Consider the following 25,180-nt stretch of genomic DNA (forward strand, 5'->3'; position numbering starts at 1 on the left):
AATAATTGAGTCAATCTGTCAGTAAAGCGGAATAAGTTGGCCTTCAGATGGTACGAATTCCTCCTAGAGCTTCATCTGAAGGCTAACTTTTTACAGCTTTACCGACGGCTTGACTTAATTATTTAAATTCCTCCTCGATCTTCATCTGAAGGCCAATTTTTCGCAGCTTTACTGGACATAGGAAGATGCAATTAAATTGAACAATGCAACTCAAAAAATAAGTAGGAAGAAGAAATACAGATTTGTATTGGGACCTTTTGAATACTAACAATCCTGATCTAGCATCTATTTAAAAGTTCTGTAGTTATTTGTAGAGTATTTCAAGTATTCATTGGTATAGTTTTACATTTTTGTAATTCTGTCAAATTGCCAAAAATACAATTTTCAACCTACATATTATTAATGCTTACTCTATATCTATTTATATGGTTCTTCCAGTTTGCGAAAGTAAATCATGAGATAAATTGACCTAAATTTATTTTTACTCTATGATACCAAGTACAAAATAGTCCAGATTAGAATAATAAACTGTTAAATCTCAGACCTTAGTTGATGCAATTATTTTTTTAACAATACTTTTAACAAACTATTATCAAACTTTTGTATTATTTAATCTCAGGATTAAGTTCATTATTTAATAAATATTCACCAATTTCATTACCAAAAAAATCCAATACTAAAGAAGGATCATTAAATTGAGTTAATTTATTAATTTTTTCAATTAAATTAAAATTTAAAATTTCATTAACTTTTGAATCTTTTTTGTAATTAGGATCATTCAAGATTGAATTTCTTATCCAATTTGCAGTAGTTGGGATTTCTCCTGATGCTCTCTTGGATACAAATAATAAATAATTTTTAATTCTTATTAATTGTATCGCTATTTCGTTGTTGGGACAATGTGCACAATTTTGAGGTACTAACTCCAAAGCGATTAATTTTATTATAATTTTTATAAAACCTGGAAATTTTAAATTACCATTTATTATTTCATTTATTGTGTATCTTTGATCATTTCCATTATCATCTATATCATTTATTTCTTCAATTGGTTTGCCATTAGAACCATTGTTTGTTGGGGTATTATGTGATTCATTACTTGGTTCATTTTCTGATGAGCTATTAGATTTTAATGAAGTTCCATTATTTATACTTCCATTCAATTTACCATTTGGTGGTGATGTTGATGATGATGACGTAGTTGTTGTAGAATTTGAATTACTGTTGTTATTTAATCCAGCTAAACTTGAACTTGAAGAAGATGATCTATAACCTTTTAAATAAACATTATTATTATTTAAACAATCATTACCTTCAAAAATATATCTATCAAACCATGAAAAATCATAACCAATAAATTCTTTGTAATCTAAATTCCATAATTCAAAAGATTTAAACCAAAATTTTTTTGTGGTGGTTGAATTTACTTTATGAGCTGTTTGCATATTTTTCTCAATTTTCAGTAATTGAATATAAAAATTTGGTTTAAATTTTAATATTGCTTTTGATAATAATATTATAAAATTTGAATATGCAGAATTTTCAAAATCTGTAATTTGAATTTCCATTGGTCTAAATTCAACTCTCCATCCTGGTCTATTTGAATAATCTATTATTCCATTATCTTTTTGTTCATATAATGCAGGAGGTTTAAATCTTAAAGTTTGCCAATTTGTACTTTGAATATTTTCAAAATGATCATTACTTTTGGAATTATCTTGATTTATTCTTTCATTAAATATAACTAATGGATCTCTTATAAATAAATGAGCAAAATGATTTGCTAAATATTTATCAAAATTTTGCAGTTTATCATTAATTAAAGTATTATAAACTTTGTCATTTATTGGAGAATTTAAATCATTATATTCATCTTTAAAATAATTTGTATCATATTTAAAATCATTTAAATAATTATCAACTGAATCATATCTTGATTTAGGGATTTTTTGTATTGGTTTACCATCTTTTGTAAAAAGATTTTGAAATTCACCATTTTTATTTATACTATGATTATTATATTGTGAATCCCTTTTTTTAGTGGTATCAATATTTAAACCTCCAAATAAATTATAATTTTCATAAGGTTCTTCATTTTTTTCAATAAATGTACGATCATCAACTGCTCCACATATTACATTCCATCTAACATCTTGATTTACCAAAAAACCTTTAAATATGGGAGCTGCAGCACTTAAACTTAACATTATTGGAGCTATTGGAATTAATGAATCATATAAATATCTTGCTTCGTTTATATTTGAACATTGCATTGTAATTTGTAAACAACTTGAACCCATTCCAAATCCCATTGAATCCATATACACATATCCTGGTTTTGAAGCACCTAATTCTGGTTCTTTATCACTTTTAAATAATTGTCTATTGGTTGGTATTGAATCATCTAATAATTTTGTATTTATATCAGGATATATAGGTAAATTTATTGAAACTTTATGACCTTTTCTTTTTCTTATATTTGCAGTTAATGTTGGAAATCTTGCATGACGATTTATAATTTCATCAGGTAAAAATAATGATTGTGATGCTGGTCCAATAGGTTTTGCTGGAGGAGAAGTAAAATTATTACATCCCATTCTTGGATAACTTGTTAAAGTTAATGGTTTTATATTTAAAGGTAAATTTATTTCACTAATTTTTCTTCTTTTTATCATATTTTCTTCAACATATATATAATCTTTTAAATTTGAACCATCATAAGGTTTTAAAGGAGTACCTTCTAACATAAATCTACCATATTCAGGATGAAATGAAATATTATTATTAATAGTGGTTTTTAATAATTTTGATTCATCATTTAAATCATTTAATATATAATCTTTATCAATTGATAATTTTGCTGTGTGGTTTGTTTCATTTAAATCTATTAACATATATTCAACTTCATCACCCCATAAAAATTTATCATTATTTCTATTAAAATGTTGATTAAAAATATTTATTAATTGTATTGTACCATTTTCTCTAACATGTTCATTATATTTTTTTGATTCATGCCAATCTAAAGGTGTACCTAATGATAGCAAACCCATTTAAGAATGAAAAATAAATAAATAATTTGCGTGTTTATGAAATGAAAAGTCTATTATTAAAGAATTGAAGTAAAGATGATAATTTATACTATGCTATGAATGAGTTATGGTTGTAAAATGAATTGAAGTAAAGATGATAATTTATACTATGCTATGAATGAGTTATGGTTGTAAAATGAATTGAAGTAAAGATGATAATTTATACTATGCTATGAATGAGTTATGGTTGTAAAATGAATTGAAGTAAAGATGATAATTTATACTATGCTATGAATGAGTTATGGTTGTAAAATGAATTGAAGTAAAGATGATAATTTATACTATGCTATGAATGAGTTATGGTTGTAAAATGAATTGAAAAGTCTTTAAGTCTGTAAGTTTTGAGAATGTAGCAAATATCCTGAAATATAAGTAAAACAGTTAAGTATTGGTTCTTTAACCACACTTTTGAATTTGAGTAATGGCACGAGTTAATTAGTTGATTGTAGGGATGTGCTAATTCCTTTCGTAGTAAGTTAACTCGACTGCTGCTGTAATCGTAGTAGTTGTTATTTGATTGTAAATTGAAAGTATTTTTATCAATAGAATATTGCAAAACAAAAAAAAAAATTTATCAATAGAAATTTAAAAATAAAAAAAATTTAAAACTTATCCGATATGATTTTAAAACAATAAGCAATTTTATTTATAAATTGAACCAATGTTTCACTCAAACAAGATGGATACAATCTACCTTATCAACAAAATCTAGCTACGAGAATCCTTCTTTACTTTGTTCGCTCTTTTTCTCCTACTTTTACTACTACTACTAATACTACTTTTCAAACCTATTCCAACTTAAAGTTAAACTTGCGATGATTTTTTTATTTTTTTTTTTTCGACTCAAGATCAATAATTACTAATCAAAATTGATCACAAAATCGTATGTTAATCTACTAAAGCTTATAAAGTAGACTATGTATGTAAAAGGAATTCCAAGTTTAAATTTGCATTAAAGACTGACTCGTATGAGAAGAAGAAGAACATTTTAGAGTTTTCAAATAACCTGTTCGTTTTTTTTACTTAAAGTTTTGTTGAAATTTTTCAGTCGATTTAAGATTGACTCCACAGTTTTTCCATCTAAGGAACAGAGAGAGATAGAGAGAATAAAGTTTAGTATCTTTAAAGTATAGAACGTATTCGTTTTCTAGAATAATTTTAAAAATAGTACGAGAGAAATTTACGATAGAAGGGCTAACATTAAGCGCGGTAAAATTTCTTTCTATACGGAAATATAAAATATAATCATCTCAAAAACTTCATATATTATACTTTAACATTATTTCTCTTAATATATACCATCTATATTTTCAACTATACATCTTTCTTTTTCTCCTTCTGGTAAATCAATTAATTCACCAATAATAACAGCATCTTTTTCTCCAGAATTTTTTAAATTTTCTAAAACTTTATTAACTTTGTCTTTTTCAACTATTAAAATCATTCCAATACCTAAATTAAAAGTTTTTAAAATATCACTATAAGGAACTTTTCCCTGCTTACCAAACCATTTAAAAATTTCTGGTATTTCCCAATTTTGTGCATTTATTTTAGCTTGTAAATTTTTTGGTAATGCTCTTGGAATATTTTCAATTAATCCTCCTCCTGTTATATGAGCTAATCCCAAAAGGAGATCTTGATTTATACTTGATAATAATTGTTTAACATAAATCTTTGTTGGAACTAATACTTCTTCTCCAATTGTTTTTGAGGTATTCCATGGAGCTTTTGATGTATAATCGAATTCACTTATTTCTATAATTTTACGAACTAATGAAAAACCATTTGAATGAATACCATTTGATTTTAAACCAATTATTTTATTACCTGATTTCATTTCATTTAATTTTGGTAATATCTTGTTCTTATTTACTGCTCCAACAGCTGTACCATTTGTATCATAATGACCTTCTTCATACATTCCTGGCATTTCTGAAGTTTCTCCACCAACTAATGCACAACCAGCTTCAATACAACCATTTGCAACACCTTCAACAAATGATGCAGCAATTTCAACATTTAATTTCCCAGTTGCAAAATAATCTAAAAACATTAAAGGTTCAGCACCTTGAACAATTAAATCATTTACATTCATTGCAACTAAATCTATTCCAACAGTATTATGAATATTCATAATTTGTGCAATTCTTAATTTTGTTCCAACACCATCTGTTGCTGCAACTAATAAAGTTTCATCAGTATTATAACCAGCTTTTTTTAAATCAAATAATCCTCCAAATCCACCAATATCTGAATCAGCTCCTGGTCTTGAAGTAGATTTAACTTTTGATTTTATAGTTTCAACTAATAAATTCCCATTATCAACTGATACTCCTGCTTCTGCATAAGTAACTCCACCACTATTACCATCTTTTAAAAATTTATCTGCATCTCTAAAAGCTCTATGTGCTATATCTTTACGATTATATTTCCCATCAAATTTAACATATTCAACTCCTTCATATGCTTTATCTACTGATTCTCTTAATGTTGATGCAATAGCAGTTGATGCAATAACTCTACCACCATTAGTTACGATTTTATTTTGGTCGTTTAAAGAAGTACCAGCATGGAAAATATATGTATTTTCAGGTAATGGTTCCTTTATAGTTATTTCATCTCCTTTTTTATAAGATTCAGGATATCCTCCAGCAGACATAACAACTGTTGTTGAAAAAAATGGATCTATTTCAATTTTAACTGAATCTAATCTATGTTCAGCAGCAGCTAACATGATTTGAGCTAGATCAGTATCTTTACTCAATAATGGTAAAACAGTTTGAGTTTCTGGATCTCCAAATCTAACATTATATTCTAAAACTTTTGGTTCCTTCTTTGGAGTTAACATTATACCAGTAAATAAAATACCACACATTGGAAATCCATCTTTTCTCATTCCATCAATAGTTGGTTTTATAATTTTAGAATTAATTTTATCTAATATGTCTTTTGTTGCTATAGGAGCTGGTGCATATGCACCCATACCTCCAGTATTTAAACCTTTATCACCATCATTAATTCTCTTATGATCTTGAGCAGCAGGTAAATTATAAAATGAATAACCATCAGTAATAGTTAATATACTTAATTCATCACCTTCTAAATATTCTTCAATAACAATTTCATTACCTGCATCTCCAAAATTTTTATCAATCATAATTTCATTTAATCCTTTAAGGGCTTCTTCTTTTGTTTCTGGAATTAATACACCTTTTCCAGCTGCAATTCCATCAGCTTTTAAAACTAATTTATAATCTACTTCATTTTCAATATAATTTTTCGCTTTTGTAAAATCATTAAAATTTTGAAATTTAGCAGTTGGTATATTATGTTTTTCCATAAAATTTTTTGAAAATGCTTTTGAACCTTCTAATTTTGCTGCCAGGGGTGATGGACCAAATACAGGTATACCAATATTATGAAATATTTGACTTATTCCATCAACTAATGGTTGTTCTGGTCCTGGAATAACTAAATTAATTTTATTTTCAATTGCAAATTTTTGTAATTGAGGAAACTCTTTTGATGAAGAACCTATATTTATATTTGTAACTTTGTTGGATTGTGTTGAAGTACCTCCGTTACCTGGTGCTACATATATATGATTAACAGTTGGTGATTGTAATAATTTCCAAATTATTGCATGTTCTCTACCTCCATTTCCAATAACTAAAATATTTAAAGACATTCTTTTTGAGGAGTTTGTGTTGTGTGCGGAAAATTTGTAAATTTAAATGAGTGTAGGCTACTTAGGATTAGTAAAGAATTATTTGAAAATTCGTGAAAGTGAGTTAGGTTATTGAATTGAAGATGGGTAAGTTTAAGATTAGATAGGTTTTGGTTGTATAAATTTTTTTAATACAAATGGTTACAAAATCCCAGTAGTGTATATAAAAAATTTTATACATGAACGTTAAGATGGAGATGAGAATCATAGTAAGTAAATTAATTTTATTTTATTAAGACATCTGACTCTTGTTACAATAAAAATGCATTTAGACAAGTTTACAAGATTTACAATAAAAATCCATTTATACAAATTTATAAGCTGAAACTGCGATGAGTTAATCACTCGATGACTATTCTGCGCTTTATGCAAAGACAATAAATATAGATTTTGCAAATTGTTGACAAATTTTTGAAGTTAATGAGTAACATAGATCAGCTCAATATCATATTAAAATCATTTAGTAACCTTGTTGATGAGTAGATGAATGAAGGAAAGGAAGCTATGTTGATTAGAAGAAAACATTGAAAAAGTAATTTTTGACAATAATACTATTATTATTATTGAGTATCAATATTTCATATTCTAATACTAACAACAAGTTGCTTATTTTCATTTATAGGCTTTTCTGCAAGGTTGCTGGGTTATTTCAATATGATATATCTATTCTTTTCAAGATACATCATCAGCTAACCAATTACCGTTTTTTAATGATTATTTGATTTTGGTTTAGATCATAACAGTGATCTTTTCTTATTCAATATTTTTTTGAAAATTTGTTGAAAAACGTAGATATCTTACTTCTTTGTTCCTGAATACCCATATTTTATAGAATTTCTTCCTGTTTGCCTGTGTTGATAAAATTCATATATATTTTCTAATGTAACTTTGAATTAACGACAGGAGAGCCAAAATAGATTTAACAATTCTCAAATGTTTTAAGGAATGGTCTTTATTACTAATTAAAGACACAATTGATTTCTTTCTAGCTTTATTGTCTCATACAAGCATCAATTTAAAAACATAATCATAAATTCCAAATAATGAAGAAGAACTTCCTATTGTTCAAAGCATTAACAACTTTGATTGCGAAATTTTTGACTCATCAATTTCTTCATATTATAACACAATGTATCCGTTTGAGCGAAGGTGAATGAACAATATTGCTTTTGAGCAGGTGTTAGTAGACTCATTTGTATTGATCGAAACAAATGTCATTAGTCGATCGGTCACCTATAGTATGAATAACATCAAATCATTCAAGAACCTCGACCAATTTGTTGTCTATGGGTGAAAGATTAACTAATGACATTAATTTTAAACTTCAATACAAATGTAGTATTTTTTTTAAAAGTGATATTCTATGACATAACAAACTCCAAACCATTAAGTATTCGAAATATGACTTCAATAATGAAAAGGGAGGAGAAATAGCCGGATGTTTTCGAAAACACAAAATTGCAATAGGTGTGAACTTGTATTATAACCCAATCCGTAATTAATCACTTTTGTTTTAAGCCTAATACTCTTGAATCGGTTTTGCACTATAAACTCAAGACATCTTTTGTTCTTTAAAGTGCTTGTACTCATGTAATGTGTCAAAGCGTGTAACACTGACATTTCAATCTAATCATTTCCTCGATAATTTATGGTGTTATAAAAAGTTCGACAAAAAAAAATGTTTCGAAAAATGTTGCAAAATTCTCAGATTTTATTCGATTTTAGACTTCACAAACAACTCTACATTACTCTTTAATACAATTCAGTATGACTTGAAAAGTTTATAATCATTGCTCACTGTATCAAAATATAACTATCTCATCAAATGGAGTTGACGATTAAGATGATTAAATTACATCTGTAAGTACGGAAAGTTCATTTATGTCAGAATATATATTGTTTTTGGTTAAATTTGCACGACTTTATTGATGGAGAAAATTGAAGTTGGTCAAAATTTTAAAATTAAACAATCTGGTTATACTTTTTGACTTCAAGTGCCACCTAGTGATAAAAAGTTCGTACTTGTATTGTAGTACTTTAATAACATTTTAATGAATCTGTAAAGTGTTACAATATAAATACGAACTTAGCATCACACGGTGGCACTTGAAACAGTTTTCAACATTATTATCTTGCTCAAAGTTCATACTATATACAAATTGAATTCAAAAATCAACTTGCTGGATAATTTCAAAAGGAGCCCAATGTGTAAGCTCAAGGTTTAGTCTATATCAGATTGTTTGAACTAGATACTATCCACAAGAATAGAGACTTACGTAAATACTTGAAACGAAAACGAATGACGATAAGGAAAGGTTTAAACAAACCAAATTGTATGCCAGCTAAGTTCTCAAAAGGACCATGGGTATCAAGAAAAGATGGAGTCGTATTGTACCCGACATACAGAATAATCATTTAAGTTGAAATTTTATTATACCGATAAACTCAAAAACATGGTAGATGGAGACAAATCAGTCATAGTCTAAGCACCGAATGATCGAACAATGGTGCTAGAGAGGATTTAAATTTACGGAATATCAATAACATTAATGTGAAAGCTCAATATGATATTTTTTTCTTATCAGATTGTTGGAATGATATCCACAAAGGGTTTGAATTTGGCATAATCTGGCTAAGTTTTTGACACCTCCGTCTTGTTCATACCCATTGGCCTTAAGCGAGCTTAGCGGGTGTACGATTTGGTTTTCAATGCATTTCTTATCGCCATTTTTTTTCTTTTTAAATCATTATGTAAGTCTCGATCCTTGCCAATGGCGTCCATTCAAAAATATCGTCTCATACAAACTAAACCCTGAAAAAATCATATTAACCTTTTTTTGAAATTCTTTAGCTAGTTGATTTTGAAATTTGTGTAGCAGATGAACAGTGAGTATGATAATAGATTCTCACGACTTTTAAGTCGACGAAACATCCATAATCGTTGATAATCAGCATACTTAGATGGATATTCTATAAAGCAACTTTATTTTACTTTTTATTTTCTTCTATAATATAGAAATACTCATGGACGAACAACAAACAACGTTCTAGCTTAGATATACTGTGTATCGATTTAAATCACAATTAAGGGTTATTAAAACATACAGTATATAGTAAATCAAAATCATATTCTTTTGTGTAATAAATATTATCAGATTGATCAGTAAAAAAATTTGTAAGCGATCTGCAACACAAAACTTATTAACAATACTTTATAACATTCCATCTTTTGTCAAATTTGAATATTCTATCTGGTTTTTCTATCAACAGATCGGAACAGAAAAAGCATTATCAAGTTCTGACCCATCTTTTTCTGATTGTTGGTAAAGTGATTAGTCTAAAAATAGCTCTAATTAAATTGGAGTTCACTAATTTTAAGTTTATATTTTTTTATGAAAATAATAAAGAAGGGGTGAACAATAAAATTTCATAATACGGCTCAAGAATCGATCAGACTAATCTTATCACATGATATACTTGACTCTTGAACTTGAATAACTGAATTTGTTTAAAGACTTTATTTAAATAAGTTATTGAGCAATTGTTGTGAAGTAGCGAAACTAAAGAAAACCCTTGATAAAATTTATATGTTAAAACGGGACCGCTCAAGAATATTAGTCTAAGAATATTAATTTTGAAGGATCAACTAAGTAGAAAAAACCAAACTAAATCGTAGAGTTTATTTTCCCACAAATTTAAGATAACCTGAGTAGTTAATTGTTGAATTGTAACAAGATATACGATACGATTGAATAATACAAGAAGTACATCATATCTAGTGTACTGAAGGTAGTGGACAAATGAAATAAAATTTTCAACAAAGCCGACTTTTGAAAAATTTTTAAATTTCAATAGTCTATAACTTTTAATATGTCGGATACAAATTAATCTATTGTTCAAAACTATTAAAACACTAAAATATTTTATTCAATCAAAAAACAATTAAAGTTATGAACACTTAAAAAATTTCTCTTAAAAGCTCATTTATTATTATGAAACTATTTCTATTTATTTTAAAACTTTTCACTTATTGGTTAAATTTTTAATACGTTTTACATTTAATGGGCTTTTTTTAATTTTTTTATCTTTTTCATCAAATTATGAATTAGTATAAGAACAATAGATTCAATACAATTAATTTATATACGTCTATTTAAAATATAATAGGATGTAATTAATTTAAATATATAACCAACTATCTATCTTCTTTTTACGTATTGAAATTTTCTTCATTTTTCATTTTAATCAAATCCAATCTTCATTTCTATATCCACCTTTATTTCTCAAAAAAATGGTTTCATTAAATACAATTTTACCAATATTTTTAACATTATCATCATCAATATTATCATTCCAATTAATTTATGATAAAGAAGGATATGCAATTTTACCACCAACAGATGTTGTATTAAAAGAATTAAAAGAATCTGGTAAAAAAGATTCAACAAATCATTATGATGTTTTAACAACAATTCATAAAAATGGAGAAATTATTCATATAAATTTACATTCTCATGATATAAAACAAACTGGTAAATATAAATATGATTATGATAATTCAATTTATAATGATAACACTTCAGAGAGTGAAACTGCTGAAAAAAGAACAATTGAAGATTCAGATTTAAAACAATGTTTTAATAAAGATTTTGAGTTGGAAACTTCTCAATGTGGTTTTAAATTTATTGGATATGATGATGCAACAAATTGTGATACCACCAAATCAACAAAATATTCATGTGTTTTAGATGTTATGAAACAACAAGATGCTACTTTAAAATTAAAAGATATGGATGATGTTCCTGCTCAAGTTAGATGTTATCATAAATTATCTTTAGCTCAATCTAATGAAGTTGTTGGTGGTGCTTGTGCTGATTAAAGAAAGAAATAAACTTAGTCTAAGTTTTAAAAATTCTTTTTTAGTTTACTTGATAGTTTTAATTTGCTTTTTCAATAATATATAAATATAATAAACGTTGTTGTATGGTTATTTGAAAACATTTTTTAATTTCTGTAGTAATATATCTTTTAAATTTCCATTAATGTATTCCTTGTATATTGAAATAATTTGTATTTAAGTAGGTCAAATAATCTATGAATTAAAGTCTATGTACAATTTATATCTTATCATAGGGTATCTCATCATTTAAATAGCAACATCACCAATATCAATAATACCTTCAAATTTATAATTTTCATCACTTGGTAATTTAATTTTATCACCTTCCTGATTTATAGGAGAATATAAATAATAACTTAATAACAGATTAATACTTGATCTAATTTGAGCTTCTTTTAAACTTGATCCAATACCTTCACCTAATTTTTCATTACCAATAAAACATCCAGCTAAATATTGAGGATGAGCTGATAATCTACCAGTTTCTGCTATTAATCTTATTGTTAAAGGTTCTTTAAATTGTAATTTATCACATAATCTAATTAATTCCGATATTGGTTTATTAAATTCAAACATTTTTTCAAAATTTATATATCTTGATAAGATGTGATCTTTTATAAATTGTTTTGCAACGTCTTCTCCACAATGAGTATATATACCTCCAATTATTGATCTTACAGCACTTGCATATGCTATATCTTCTTTATTTAACTTTGTAACGGGATCAATAATTTCTTCAATTCCAGAAACTTGAAAATTTTTATTCACCTCTTTATTTTCATTATTTAAATATCTTAATCTACCATATTTTATAAATTCAGATTCTTGACCTAAAAATTTATCAATTTTACTTATTGAATCAACTTCAATCCCCCAACTACGACCAATTTCAGATAATGTTTTTGTTCCCATATATGCATCAATTGAATGATTATGTATAGTCATTGGTAATCTTGGATAATTAATTAATAAATATTCAGAAACATAATAACTTAATAATGTCTTTCCCAAGATATTTAATCCATAATTATTTGCTAATCCTTCACTTTCTTTAGTATTGGGTTTTAATAAATTTAAACATTGTGATAATGTCGATAATTTAAATTTTGAACTTAAATTTAATCTTGAATGTAATGATACTAATAATGGAGATTGTTCAGCAGTTGATTCAGGTAATCTATGTATAAATATATTATTATTGTTGTTGTTGTTATTGTTATTTATAGATGAATTGAAAAGATTAGTTCGTGAAGATTTTTCATCTTTTATACTGCTGTTGTTTGATTCAATATTTGTGGTTGATGCGGATGATTGCTTTATTCTAGTTGATTTATGTAGACAACGTATAGAACTTAGTAGTACACTTGAGTTATGATTAACATTATGAGTACATTTAACGTATCTGAACATGATATTTCTGATCTACTTTTGAATTAAAGTAGATTTGATCTCACTTGTTTTCTACTCTTGATTTCTACATGTTTGAAAATTTTTTTAGACAGTACAAAACTAAGGTCAGAACTGGTAGCATAATTGAAATTATTTGCAACCAATTCATTGAAGAAAACTGTATAAGAGACCCCGCCATTGCTTGCTAATAAACCATTCATCAGAATTCGCTAGTTCATGTGAGAGCTAAACCTAGTTGTGTTGGATTCTTGAAGGAGAGTATTGTATAATAAAGAAGTGTGGTAAAATAAAGATTCATTTTAGTTTAGATTATCCACCGACTCCTCTAGACAGTGTAATTGGGAATAGATCAGACTGTACCAGTAAACAAAACCCTTTCTACTTCTCCAAGTGACGTTTCTTGGTCTTCAATACTATACTATACTCTTGGATTCATCTTTGGCTGCAAAATTATCAGGTCGTGCAAGTTAGACCTAATTCTGTCTCGTAATTAATTTTTTTTTTTCTGTTTTAATCAACCAACCAAATCTTAATAGAAAATCATTACCAAACTATAGTTAAGATCAAGATAAACATACATAATAACTTGATTCAGACATTAAAATACACACAAACATACATTTTTCACAACGATAACTTCCACCTGTCACTGCAAAATTCAGACTTTTTCAATTTTAAAACTTAAACCTAATTATATATTCAATTTCTTCATCATTTTTCATACAATCATATAAAACATAACATAAATCATCATAATGGCTGGTCATAAATTAAGTGGAGCAGCAATTGCAACAATGTCATCAGTTGTAATATTGTATGTAGCAATCAAATCACCATTAAAATATAAATGGGCAGAAGAAAATAGAATGAATCCTAAATCAGATTTAGAATTTAGAAAATCTGCTCAAGAATGGTTAAATAAAAATCAAAATTTACCAAAAGATATAAAATTAGGTACTTCTACTTCAAATGGATTTGAAACTTTTTGGCAGATATTATCTTGGCCTATTAGAGCTCCTTTTATTGCTTATGATACTGTATCAGGAGCTTTTACACCTATAAATAATAGTAAACAAAGTATAAGTAATGGTAATAGTAATGATGAATAGAATCAAGTAACGAGTTTAATACATGTACAATAATATTTATTTCAGAAAGAGTACCTTTTCTAAGGTATAGGATTGTAGTGTTCCAATCACTAGTAAGTTTGAAAGTATTATAATTTCACTCTTAATCAATACAGTTCCGTCCAGGTCTTCTATCTGATCCTTTAATTGGATATTGATTACAACTTACTAGAGTGGTACTATAACTTTACTCATCAACAACCTTAAATAAGGTAAAAGAAACAAGCTCACATTTTAGTTTTTTGAATGAGTGGATTGATCTGTCACATTCACATCATCTGAAAAATAACCTACTAGAAGTAAAACTAAGACGCTCAAGACCAAATTTCATGCCGTTTGTTCTCACGACAAAGAAATACCCCCTATTAATTCGACTAGTTTTTGGTCTCTCGAAGGAAACCCACACATAGTTCTAATTTCTAATTTTGAGACTCATAGCTTAAAGCGATCTAATCTCCATCAATCATTCTATTTCCTATGATGCAACCCACAAACATACAAAGAAATGAAGTGTGTATGTATGGTGTTATATGTTATCTAATGCAATGTATTAAATTTCTATTGATGCAAAATACAAAACCAATTTGTTGATTTATGTCAACCTTAGTTGTATCTGATTGTGATTTCTCTTGTGACATTAAGAGGAACCTTTGATGAGTAGAATAGTTAGCCTTCTAGTCACCAGAATCAGATAGTGAAAACTCTTCAAATATATTATTAAGTCGCATCCCAGTACTGCATATAGCATGCTGTAGTTAGATTGGATTATTACAATATGACTACCAAGTGCATATTTCAACATTTCCCCTTAATCCAATTCTTCTAACTACAACCCAAGTCCATATTATCACTATCGACCTGAAGTGACCAAAACAGTAAAGATAGTCCCAAATGCAATGAGGCGTTCCCCAGACCTCATAGCACACCATATTAAAAAGCTTCATAAACATAAGATATCACATCAGGTGAATTGATCTTCAAGAAATACTTCTCAACTACAAAGTACATCGATCATCAACAAGACATAGCTTCTCAAGACAGCTTCCATAAATAAACAATATATGTATTTAACAACAAATATAAATAGCTTCAATATAATATAAATAGCTTCAATATAAATAAATAGCTTTCAAATATCCACAGCTTCAATATAGATAAATAGCTTCATAGCTTCAAGATAAATAAATAGCTTCATAGCTTCAATATAAATAAAAGAACTTTAATATTTCCATAGCTTCAAATAACAAAAATATAAATAGCTTCACTATACCACCATTTCCCCTCAATCGAGAAGAACCAATCCACCGCACTCCCTCAAAAATTTGAATTGGTTTGTCTCGATTGGTTTATTGAGCAAATCAGCTAACATATTTTTTGTATCTTTATATACTATTTCAATGGTGGTATAGTGAAGCTATTTATATTTTTGTTATTTGAAGCTATGTTATCTAAGTTTGGATCTCTCGTATATTCCCCTGCAGCCAGAGCCAAACCCTTTTTAATGTAGCTTTGTAATCCAGTAACCAGTTCCGCAACTAACATCAATCGATCTTTCCAAATTCCGTAAGTGACACTCGAGGTGAGTTTTTCGTCTTCAGGAAAAAGAAAAATTGGATTCATTTGTAAGGTTGACAGGGCTCATAACCTGTTGATTTATGTCAACCTTAGTTGTATCTGATTGTGATTTCTCTTGTGACATTAAGAGGAACCTTTGATGAGTAGAATAGTTAGCCTTCTAGTCACCAGAATCAGATAGTGAAAACTCTTCAAATATATTATTAAGTCGCATCCCAGTACTGCATATAGCATGCTGTAGTTAGATTGGATTATTACAATATGACTACCAAGTGCATATTTCAACACAATTTCTCGGTAACTAAATTTATTATATAGAATTACACAATTGCTAAATATTGAAACTGCCTACAATCAAAGTTTATCAACTTAGCACTAGATTATCTCGAATATGTAGTATTATCAATATGAGGATAAACTAACTTGAAGTTTTGAAACATGTAAATAAGTAAGAGAACCTACATTAGATGAAAGAATGATCAGATTGTATGATAAAGAGCTTGTTCTTCATTCTAAAACGTATGATGTAACTTATCTGATCATATAAAATAATTATTTTAAGTTTGCTCCATATTTTCGTATTGTAAGTATTGTAGTTAAAATTTTGGAACCTGAAATTCTAAACTATTATTATATTAAGAATCATCATTTCTTAAAGATATATAAATTTCTCCTTTACTTATTGCTTTTTATTCAAACGTATATATTTGATACAATTGAACTTAAATCGTTTTTAATTTTTGTTATATATTTACAAATTTACAATTTGGACCCTCAATTGATTGAAACAGGCTTATCCCTACTCAATTACCCTTCAATACTACAATTGAGTAATATTAAAGACTTAATTGATCAATAAATCTATTAATTATACAATTTTATTTATACAACTGTTCAAATAAGTCAATTGCCACTACAGAAAATGCCTTTACCACTTCAAGAATTAGATCCTGATTTTTATATATCTTTCAATTATCCAATTGATGAAGAAACTAAAAAAGTTAATTCAACAACTGATAAATCATTATATAAATTAATTGAATTATTATATGAAAAAGGATTTTCAGCAACTATAAGACCAGGAGAACCAAATATTTTATTAATTTTTATAAGATTAGCTCCTTATAAATTTATTGAAGAAGCAGAAAAAGATTTAATAAAAAATTATGAATTTGGTGTAACATCAAAAGATGATCAATTAAGTTCAAGATTTAGAATTATATTTCTGTATTTAACAACTAATGAAAAAATTGGTGGTTGTGGTATAACTCCAAGAGAAAAACCATGGGAAAATGTTTTAGATATTGTCCCCATTACAACAGCATTTGATGAAACTTTTTTAATTGAAGAATTAAAATCAAATTTTACAAATCATGATTTATCAACAAATCAAATTAAAAAAATTTATGGTGTTCAAATTGCTTTATATTTTGAATTTTTTAAATATTATATATATTGGTTAATTGGTTTAAGTGTTTTAGGAATTTTCCAATTTTTTAAAAAATCAAAAACTTATTCTTTAACTTATTCATTTATAAATTTAATTTGGGGTACTTTTTTTATAAATTATTGGCATAGAAAAGAACAATATTTAGTTAATTTATGGGGAGTTCAAAATAGTCATTTAATTCAAGAACATAAATCCGAATTAGCTAAATTAAATGAAAAATATGAAGAAAAATCAACTTATGTTCATCAAAATAATGTAAATGGTTATAGATTTCTCAAGCAATTATTTTTTATACCAATTGCCCTTGGATTTGTTGGAATTTTAGTAAGTTATCAATTAGGTTGCTTTTTTATTGAAATTTTTTTAACTGATTTATATGATGGTCCAGGAAAATCTTTATTAACTTTATTACCAACTATTTTAATATCAGTTTTTATACCAATTTTAACAATTGTGTATAATTTAGTTGCTGAATTTTTTATAAAATTAGAAAATCATGATAATCATAGTAGTAAAAATAATTCAATTATTGTTAAACAATTTATTTTAAATTTTTTGGTTAGTTATGCACCATTATTAATTACTTCATTTTTATATTTACCATTTGCTCATTTAGTTGGTCCTCATTTAGGAGATATAAAATCAACAATTTCAACATATGTTGGAGAAAATAGATTTTATACAAAATATTTAACAAAATTAAAATCTCAAAAGGAATTTCAAATAAATCAAGGTAGATTAGATTCTCAATTTTTTTATTTTATTTTTACAAATCAAATTATTCAAGCAATTTTAAAATATGTGGTACCATTAGTTTTATCAAAAGCTATTAGATTTTATCAATTAAAAATTCAAAAAAAACCTCAATTACAAACTAAAGATGATAATTCTCATGAAGCTATATGGTTACATAATGTTCGTAATTCTTTAAGTTTACCAGAATATGATGTTGATTCAGATATGAGAAGTTTAATTATTCAATATGGTTATTTAATTATGTTTGGTTCTGTATGGCCATTAGCTCCATTAATTTCAGTAATATTTGATATTTTATTTTATAAATTAGATAATTTTAAATTACAAAGTGGTAGATATTTTAAACCTCCAATTCCAAAAAGAGTTGATTCTATTCATCCTTGGAATTGGGCTTTATTTTTATTAACTTGGATTGGTTCAGTTGTTCAACCTGTTGTTACTGCATTTTATCGTCATGGTACTGCACCACCAAAATCAATGGGTCAATTTGCTTTCGATAAAGCAAGTGTTCATGTTTCATCATCAGTTTATTTTACTTTATTAATTTTATTTACAGAACATGGTTTTTTAATCTTGAGTTATATTTTATATAAATTAGGTAATTTATTTAAAAGTGATATTGAATGGGAAAATGATTTTGTTGATAACGATATGAAATTAAGACATGATTATTATTCAAATAGTGTTAAACCAACTATAAAAGTAAGAGATATAAAAGCTTGGGAACAATTTAATCCTGAAAATACTTTACAATTTAGACCTCCAGTTGCTGTACCAACTGATGAATCATTAGATGTTGAAAAAATCCCTTTAAAAAAGCAAGGTTTTACTACATCATTAGAATCTTCAGAAACAACTGTTCATTCACGTTCTGAACAAGCAAAATTAATTGCTGAAAAAGAAAAATTATTAAGAGAAAGACAAGCTGAATTACAAAGATTAGAAAAAGAAAAAAAATATGGACCTGATGCTGTCAGTGCTTCTGATTATGATAATTTAAATAAATCGAAAGATGAAGGTGATTCAATAATTGAATCAAAATCAGAACCAAAAGGTCAGAAAAAATATAGTACAATTGATAATAATAAACATCGTAGTGATAATATTCAAGGTGCTTCAGTATTACCACCATCACCAAATGATAAATTTGGTGAAGTACCAACTGATAAATATACAACTGATACTACTCCATCAGCTAAAGCTGCTGCTGCTGCTCCAGGAGCTGCTGGTTTAACTACTGCAGCAGGTGCACCAAAGAAATCAGAAAAAGATGGAAATAATTCTAATTCAAATAATTCGAAAAAGGATAATAAATCATCGAGTGATTCAACTTCTACACCTTCAACAAATTCAAATTCAAATTCAAATTCCAATAATTCAAGAAATAAAGATCAAGTTAATGTGGTTGATGATGAAAAAGAATATAAGAAATTAGCTAATGAAACAGATAAAGAATCAAAACATAAGAAAAGTGGATTAAAAAAATTATTCAACAAAATATAATTTAATAACTTTTTCGAATATTGTATCACTAATACACAAATTGTTAACTTTTGTTATTTTAAATTGTTCTTTATACAGTTTGTAAAATCAAATTTCTTCTTTTGTAGGTCTTGCTCCAAAAATTGAAGATCCAACTCTTACCCAATTACTTCCTTGTTTGATAGCTTGTCCAAAATCATTACTCATACCCATATTTAATTGTAAATTTAAATTAAATTTTTCATCTAATTGGTTTTTTAAATCAACTAATTTTTTAAAATCTTGATTTTCTTCATTTTGGGAAGTTGATTCATTAAATGATCCTATAGTCATTAATCCTAACAAATTTAATTTTTTACATTCTTCACTTTTTAAATATTCAATAACTTCATAAATATCATTAATTTCCAAGAACCCAGATTTTTGTTCTTCACCAGATGTATTAATTTGTAAAAAAACATTAATAATATCCCCCTCCTTTCTTTCCCTAGCATTATTTAATTGTTTACATTTTTTCAAAGAATCAATAGTTTCAACACTATATAAATTTTGAATTTTATTACTTAAATCTTTTGTTTTACCCAGTTGTAATCCTCCAATAAAATGCCAATTTATATCCTGAGGTAATTCTTTTGATTTTTGAATCAATTCTTGTACATAATTTTCACCAAAGTGTCGTATTCCCTGTGAATATAATGCCATTATATCTGATGATGGTTTAAATTTTGATACTGCTATTAATTTTGTTTTGGGATTTAGTGATTGTACTTTTTCATATATTTTGTTATAGTTGGAAATTAGTTCTTGTGCTCTTTCTTCTGTCGGCTGTGGATAAGATGACATGGTTCTTATGGTTCTTATGAATTTAGAAAATGAAGTTGTTGTTATAGTTGAAGTTGATTTAAGATGCATGTAAATGTCATTAAGATGAAACTGCAAAAAGAAAATCAAAAAAAAAAAAATTGAAAAGCCGCTTTGATTTTTCAAACGGTGATTCAATCTCAACTAAGTAATTAAACTTCAGTCTTTCCAACAATTGATTAATACTGATACATTTAGTCCATCTCGTTCAAACAAACACATAGATAGTCTATATGATTTTACTATCATAAATGTTAAAATTACTAAATTGGAGAAATGTATATTTATTAACAATTCCAATTCGAATTATATTAACATTATCTAATTCATATATTCATCCAGATGAACATTTTCAATCAATTGAAATAATTAGTAATAAAATCTTAGGTTATTCTACAAATATATCATGGGAATTTAATAATGATTTCCCAGCAAGATCATTTGTTCCATTGTATTTTATTTATGGTCCATTACTTTATGTTATAAAATTTTTAAATTTAAATTTAACTCCCATACAAATATGGTATTTATTAAGATTACAAATTTGTTTAATTAATTGGGTGATTATTGATTTTTGTTTATATTGGATGTTACCTACAAAACATGAAAGAATAAAAGCTTTATTTTTTACACTGACTTCTTTTGTTTCCCTTGTTTTTCAAAATCATTTATTTTCAAATAGTATTGAAACTTGTTTATTGATTTTTGTAATATATATTATTGATGATTTAAGATATATTCAGGAAAATAAAGAGTTGAAGAGTATGAATAAAACTAAATCTTTATTAACTTTAGGTGCTTTAATTTCATTTGGTATATTTAATAGAATTACATTTCCAGCATTTATAATTTTACCAAGTTGGTATTTATTAACATATATTTATTCTAATTTAAAATCAATAATACCATTAACTTTTGGATTTATCATACCAACAATATCTTTTATTTATTTGGATACTTATTTATACAATTCAAATTCATTTGTTATAGCTCCATTAAATAATTTACTATATAATTCAAAATTTGAAAATTTATCAAATCATGGTATTCATCCTTACTATACACATGTATTAGTTAATGTACCACAATTATTAGGTCCTGGTTTAATATTCATGATTTCTAAAAATTATATAAGAACAACTCCATTTTTAACAATATTAAGTGGTTTATTTTTCCTTTCAATTTTTCCACATCAAGAATTAAGATTTTTGATTCCATTATTACCATTATGTTGTTGTTGCTTTGATTTGACTCAAAAGTTTGTCAAACCCTGGATGATTTATATATGGTATGTTTTTAATGTAGTTATGAGTTTACTTATGGGAATATTTCATCAAGGTGGTATAATCCCTGCTTTAGAATATATTAGAGAAAATGATTTAAAAGGAATACATATTTGGAAAAATACTTATTCACCTCCATCTTGGTTATTAGGTAGTGATTCTGTTGAGACTGTTTTAATAGGACAAAGTTTAAATAATTCGAAAGAATTTACAATTATTGATGCAATGGGATCTTCAATTAATGACGTTATAAAGGAATTAAATGACGATAGGCCAACGTATTTAATTACACCACTTGCATCTTATACTTATGGTTCTCATTTTAAACCCTTATGGAATACAACATTTCATATAGAACTTGATCATTTAGATAATTTTCAACTAGGATTAGGTATATATCAAATGATTTGAGAGATAAACTTTTTCTCTTCATGTATACAATATACATTAATAAATCTATTTATAGAATTCAAATTTATCATGTTCTGTACCTGTTTTAACTTGTGAACTATAAGCTTCTTCTAGATCGTTTTGTAAAATCATATATCTATTTTTCCTTACAGCTCTTAAACCAGCTTCTTGCATTATAGCAGCAATAACAGCACCACTTAATGGATCATTTCTTATAATTAATGAATCTAAATCACATTCTGGAGCTAATGACATTTTTGAAGCAATAGTTGTAAAAATTAATCTTCTTTCTCTTCTATCTTTTAAATTTGGAAATTCAATTTTTCTATCCAATCTACCAGGTCTTAATAATGCTGGATCTAAAGTATCTGCTCTATTAGTAGCCATTATAACTTTAACATTTGATGTTTGATCAAATCCATCCATTTGATTTAATAATTCTAATAAAATTCTTTGAACTTCACGATCTGCACCAGTTTGAGCATCAAATCTTTTTGTTGCAATTGCATCAATTTCATCAATAAAAATTATTGCAGGTGAATTTTCTCTTGCTAATCTAAATACATCTCTTACCATTCTTGGACCTTCACCTAAATATTTTTGTACAAATTCTGAACCATTTATTCTTATAAATGATGCCTTTGTTGCATTTGCTACTGCTTTAACTAACATTGTTTTCCCAGTACCTGGTGGACCATATAATAAAACACCTCTTGGTGGATCAATACCAATTTGACTATATAAATGACTTTGTTCTAATGGTAATTCAACTGATTCAATAATTTCTTGTTTTTGCATATCTAGACCTCCAATATCTGCATATGTTACATCTGGTTTCTCATTATCTCCAACAATAGAAATTGAAGAATCAGCTTCTGGTGGTAAAATATCTACTAATGCATTTGAATGACGATGTAATGCAACTGATGATGATGGTTTTAATAATTCACGATCTAATGTTGATAATATACGAACAACATAATTTGATCCTGTTGTTGATGATACTATTCCTGTATTTTCATCAATTGGTTCTAAAAATTGACCAATAACTAAAGGTACAGATTTAATTCTTTTAACTTCTTCTTGAGCTCTTATTAATTCTCTTTTTAAATGACGTTGTTCATCTTTGATATATTCTTCTTGAATCTTTAAAATATTTAATTCTTTTAATAAATTTTTATGATGTAAAAATATATCTGAACTAGACTCCGTAGCTGCCGTTGACATACTTTAGTGGTGGTTATGTGGTGATAAAGATTGTATCGATATTATTATTAGTGGTGGCAAAATGTATTGTCTACTTATTGATTCTGATTGAAAAAAAAAGTGTTGATGTTTCAATTTGAATTTTGTTAAGAGCAAACTTTTTGTGTACACATTTATTCCTACAAGCAATAGATTTCGGATTAGATGGTAAGTAAACATTACCAACATTGGAAGAGAGACTCGAAAGGCCATGATGGACTCATGCTACACACACTCATTTGGACACTGAATAATAGATCACTTTTGTTCAAGATTAACCGTCCCTTTAAGCAAAGTTTTGTATTTGAATGTACGGCTACTAAAATATTATTCAATGCCTTATCATGTTTGATGAACTTTTATTAATTCTAATATCTCTATGCTAGACTATTTACAAAGTAATGTAATAATACTACCTAAACCACATGATAATAAACTTACCATTAATGTGAACATTCCAAATTCTAATTTATTAAATTCAAAATAATGAATATTTGGTGAGATCAATGCTCGATAATGCTTAATACTTGAATCTTTTAAACTTGTCCAATTGTTTGTGAACATTTGAACATAATATTTATCCTCATTTGAATCCTTGATTTGTTCTTCTTCAACTTTTGGATCCTTGATTTGTTCTTCCCCTACAATATCAACTTTCCCATCATTTGGTTCTAGTTGACTAATGATAGGATCTAATATAGCTTCATTTTGTTGACTAATTCCAACTAAAACATTCTTAACTTTTTCTTCAAAACCTAATACCAATTTTTTCCTTTTCCAAGGTTCAACAATAAAACTTGCAAAAACAAATAATAAAACATTTAAACCCATTAAAACCCAAGTACCCCATGTAGAAGATCTTCTTATTTTATCAGACCAAATTTGTTCTTCATGATATCTAGTTAAAATCAGTTGAGTTAATTTTAATTGTATACCATCAACTTTCAGTTCAGCATCTTGTAAATTTTTTTCACATTCTTGTTCTTGATTTTCATTTTCATGATCATTTCTATATAATTCAGTAAATCTTTCTAAATCTTGTGGAGACCAATTATGTTTTCTTGTTAATAATTCATTTACTTCTCTTTGAGAATGAGATCTTTTTTGAATTGCTACTCCATATTCAATTTTACATTTTTTAACATTATCTTTAGCTTTTCTTAATTCATCTTCTTGATCATTGATTGACTTTTTTAATTTCTCAATGGCTGAATAACCTGTGACATCATTCAAAGCTCTTGTGACAGTTAAAATCGTATCATGTGCTGAATCTAAATATTTTGAAACTTTTTTTGTCAATTGACTTTGATTTTTGGCCTTTTGTGATGGTAGTCCAACTATCTCTTTCTGAATTGTTTCATTGATTTCTTTAGCTAGATTTGGAATCTCAGAATCATCAATTGAATCTTCAGTAGTTGCTATAATCTTATCTTCAACTCTCAATTTTATTTCATTATCACCTTCATTCTTTATTGTGGCACTATGAGTTTCTTTAGCGGTTCCCTTTAATTTACCACTATCTGTTGTTGTGAAATTTGCTTCATTATTATCATTGGCTTTTGCGATGTTAGCTTGTCTCTCTTCCTTTTCTGCTTTTTCTTTCTCCTCTTCTTGTTTCTCTTTAAGTTTTCTTGTAGCTTCTCTTTCTTGTTCTAGTTTTTTACGTTCTTCTTCTATTTGCTTTTGTTTTTTATCTAATGCTTTAGATCCAAAATTCGTACCTTCTATGATTTTCCGTAGTTTTGCATCATTTATGTTTGTAAATTCCGGTTTTTTGGATTGGAAACGTATGCGATTGAGTAGTAAAGGACGTCGTATTACTCTTGTAGTGGCTCTGAAACAGAACATATCAATTGATTGT

General features: G+C 27.0%; 10 protein-coding genes across 10 annotated transcripts; 4 read left to right on the forward strand and 6 right to left on the reverse strand. All coding sequences in view use genetic code 12, as the record gives it.

The window, feature by feature from the left end:
• Nucleotides 1-605: 605 nt before the first annotated feature.
• On the reverse strand, nt 606-3,053 carry GCS1 (glutamate--cysteine ligase; the record flags this gene model as incomplete). Its single annotated transcript, XM_051756431.1, has 1 exon — nt 606-3,053. One exon carries the CDS (start codon nt 3,051-3,053, stop codon nt 606-608), a length of 2,448 nt encoding a protein of 815 aa, XP_051615494.1.
• A 1,327-nt stretch (nt 3,054-4,380) lies between these two features.
• Nucleotides 4,381-6,780, reverse strand: ADE5,7 (bifunctional aminoimidazole ribotide synthase/glycinamide ribotide synthase; the record flags this gene model as incomplete). The annotated part of the gene is made up of 1 exon (XM_051756433.1): nt 4,381-6,780. One exon carries the CDS (start codon nt 6,778-6,780, stop codon nt 4,381-4,383), a length of 2,400 nt encoding a protein of 799 aa, XP_051615495.1.
• Nucleotides 6,781-11,110: 4,330 nt separating this feature from the next.
• On the forward strand, nt 11,111-11,698 carry COI1 (Coi1p; the record flags this gene model as incomplete). The annotated part of the gene is made up of 1 exon (XM_051756434.1): nt 11,111-11,698. One exon carries the CDS (start codon nt 11,111-11,113, stop codon nt 11,696-11,698), a length of 588 nt encoding a protein of 195 aa, XP_051615496.1.
• Nucleotides 11,699-11,965: 267 nt separating this feature from the next.
• Nucleotides 11,966-13,129, reverse strand: MRPL3 (mitochondrial 54S ribosomal protein mL44; the record flags this gene model as incomplete). The annotated part of the gene is made up of 1 exon (XM_051756435.1): nt 11,966-13,129. The coding sequence occupies one exon, from the start codon at nt 13,127-13,129 to the stop codon at nt 11,966-11,968; it is 1,164 nt and encodes a 387-aa protein (XP_051615497.1).
• Nucleotides 13,130-13,884: 755 nt separating this feature from the next.
• On the forward strand, nt 13,885-14,238 carry KGF55_001820 (uncharacterized protein; the record flags this gene model as incomplete). Its single annotated transcript, XM_051756436.1, has 1 exon — nt 13,885-14,238. The coding sequence occupies one exon, from the start codon at nt 13,885-13,887 to the stop codon at nt 14,236-14,238; it is 354 nt and encodes a 117-aa protein (XP_051615498.1).
• Nucleotides 14,239-16,753: 2,515 nt separating this feature from the next.
• Nucleotides 16,754-19,540, forward strand: IST2 (Ist2p; the record flags this gene model as incomplete). The annotated part of the gene is made up of 1 exon (XM_051756437.1): nt 16,754-19,540. The coding sequence occupies one exon, from the start codon at nt 16,754-16,756 to the stop codon at nt 19,538-19,540; it is 2,787 nt and encodes a 928-aa protein (XP_051615499.1).
• Nucleotides 19,541-19,627: 87 nt separating this feature from the next.
• Nucleotides 19,628-20,362, reverse strand: KGF55_001822 (uncharacterized protein; the record flags this gene model as incomplete). The annotated part of the gene is made up of 1 exon (XM_051756438.1): nt 19,628-20,362. One exon carries the CDS (start codon nt 20,360-20,362, stop codon nt 19,628-19,630), a length of 735 nt encoding a protein of 244 aa, XP_051615500.1.
• A 269-nt stretch (nt 20,363-20,631) lies between these two features.
• Nucleotides 20,632-22,074, forward strand: SMP3 (glycosylphosphatidylinositol-alpha 1,2 mannosyltransferase; the record flags this gene model as incomplete). The annotated part of the gene is made up of 1 exon (XM_051756439.1): nt 20,632-22,074. One exon carries the CDS (start codon nt 20,632-20,634, stop codon nt 22,072-22,074), a length of 1,443 nt encoding a protein of 480 aa, XP_051615501.1.
• A 45-nt stretch (nt 22,075-22,119) lies between these two features.
• On the reverse strand, nt 22,120-23,301 carry PR26 (proteasome regulatory particle base subunit; the record flags this gene model as incomplete). Its single annotated transcript, XM_051756440.1, has 1 exon — nt 22,120-23,301. One exon carries the CDS (start codon nt 23,299-23,301, stop codon nt 22,120-22,122), a length of 1,182 nt encoding a protein of 393 aa, XP_051615502.1.
• Nucleotides 23,302-23,706: 405 nt separating this feature from the next.
• Nucleotides 23,707-25,167, reverse strand: SHE9 (She9p; the record flags this gene model as incomplete). Its single annotated transcript, XM_051756441.1, has 1 exon — nt 23,707-25,167. One exon carries the CDS (start codon nt 25,165-25,167, stop codon nt 23,707-23,709), a length of 1,461 nt encoding a protein of 486 aa, XP_051615503.1.
• Between the last annotated feature and the right edge of the window lie 13 nt (nt 25,168-25,180).

The sequence above is a fragment of the Candida pseudojiufengensis genome (assembly GCF_024610245.1).
Source record: "Candida pseudojiufengensis strain CBS 10847 chromosome Unknown scaffold8, whole genome shotgun sequence".
In the NCBI taxonomy this organism is placed as follows: Eukaryota; Fungi; Ascomycota; class Pichiomycetes; order Serinales; family Debaryomycetaceae; genus Lodderomyces; species Lodderomyces pseudojiufengensis.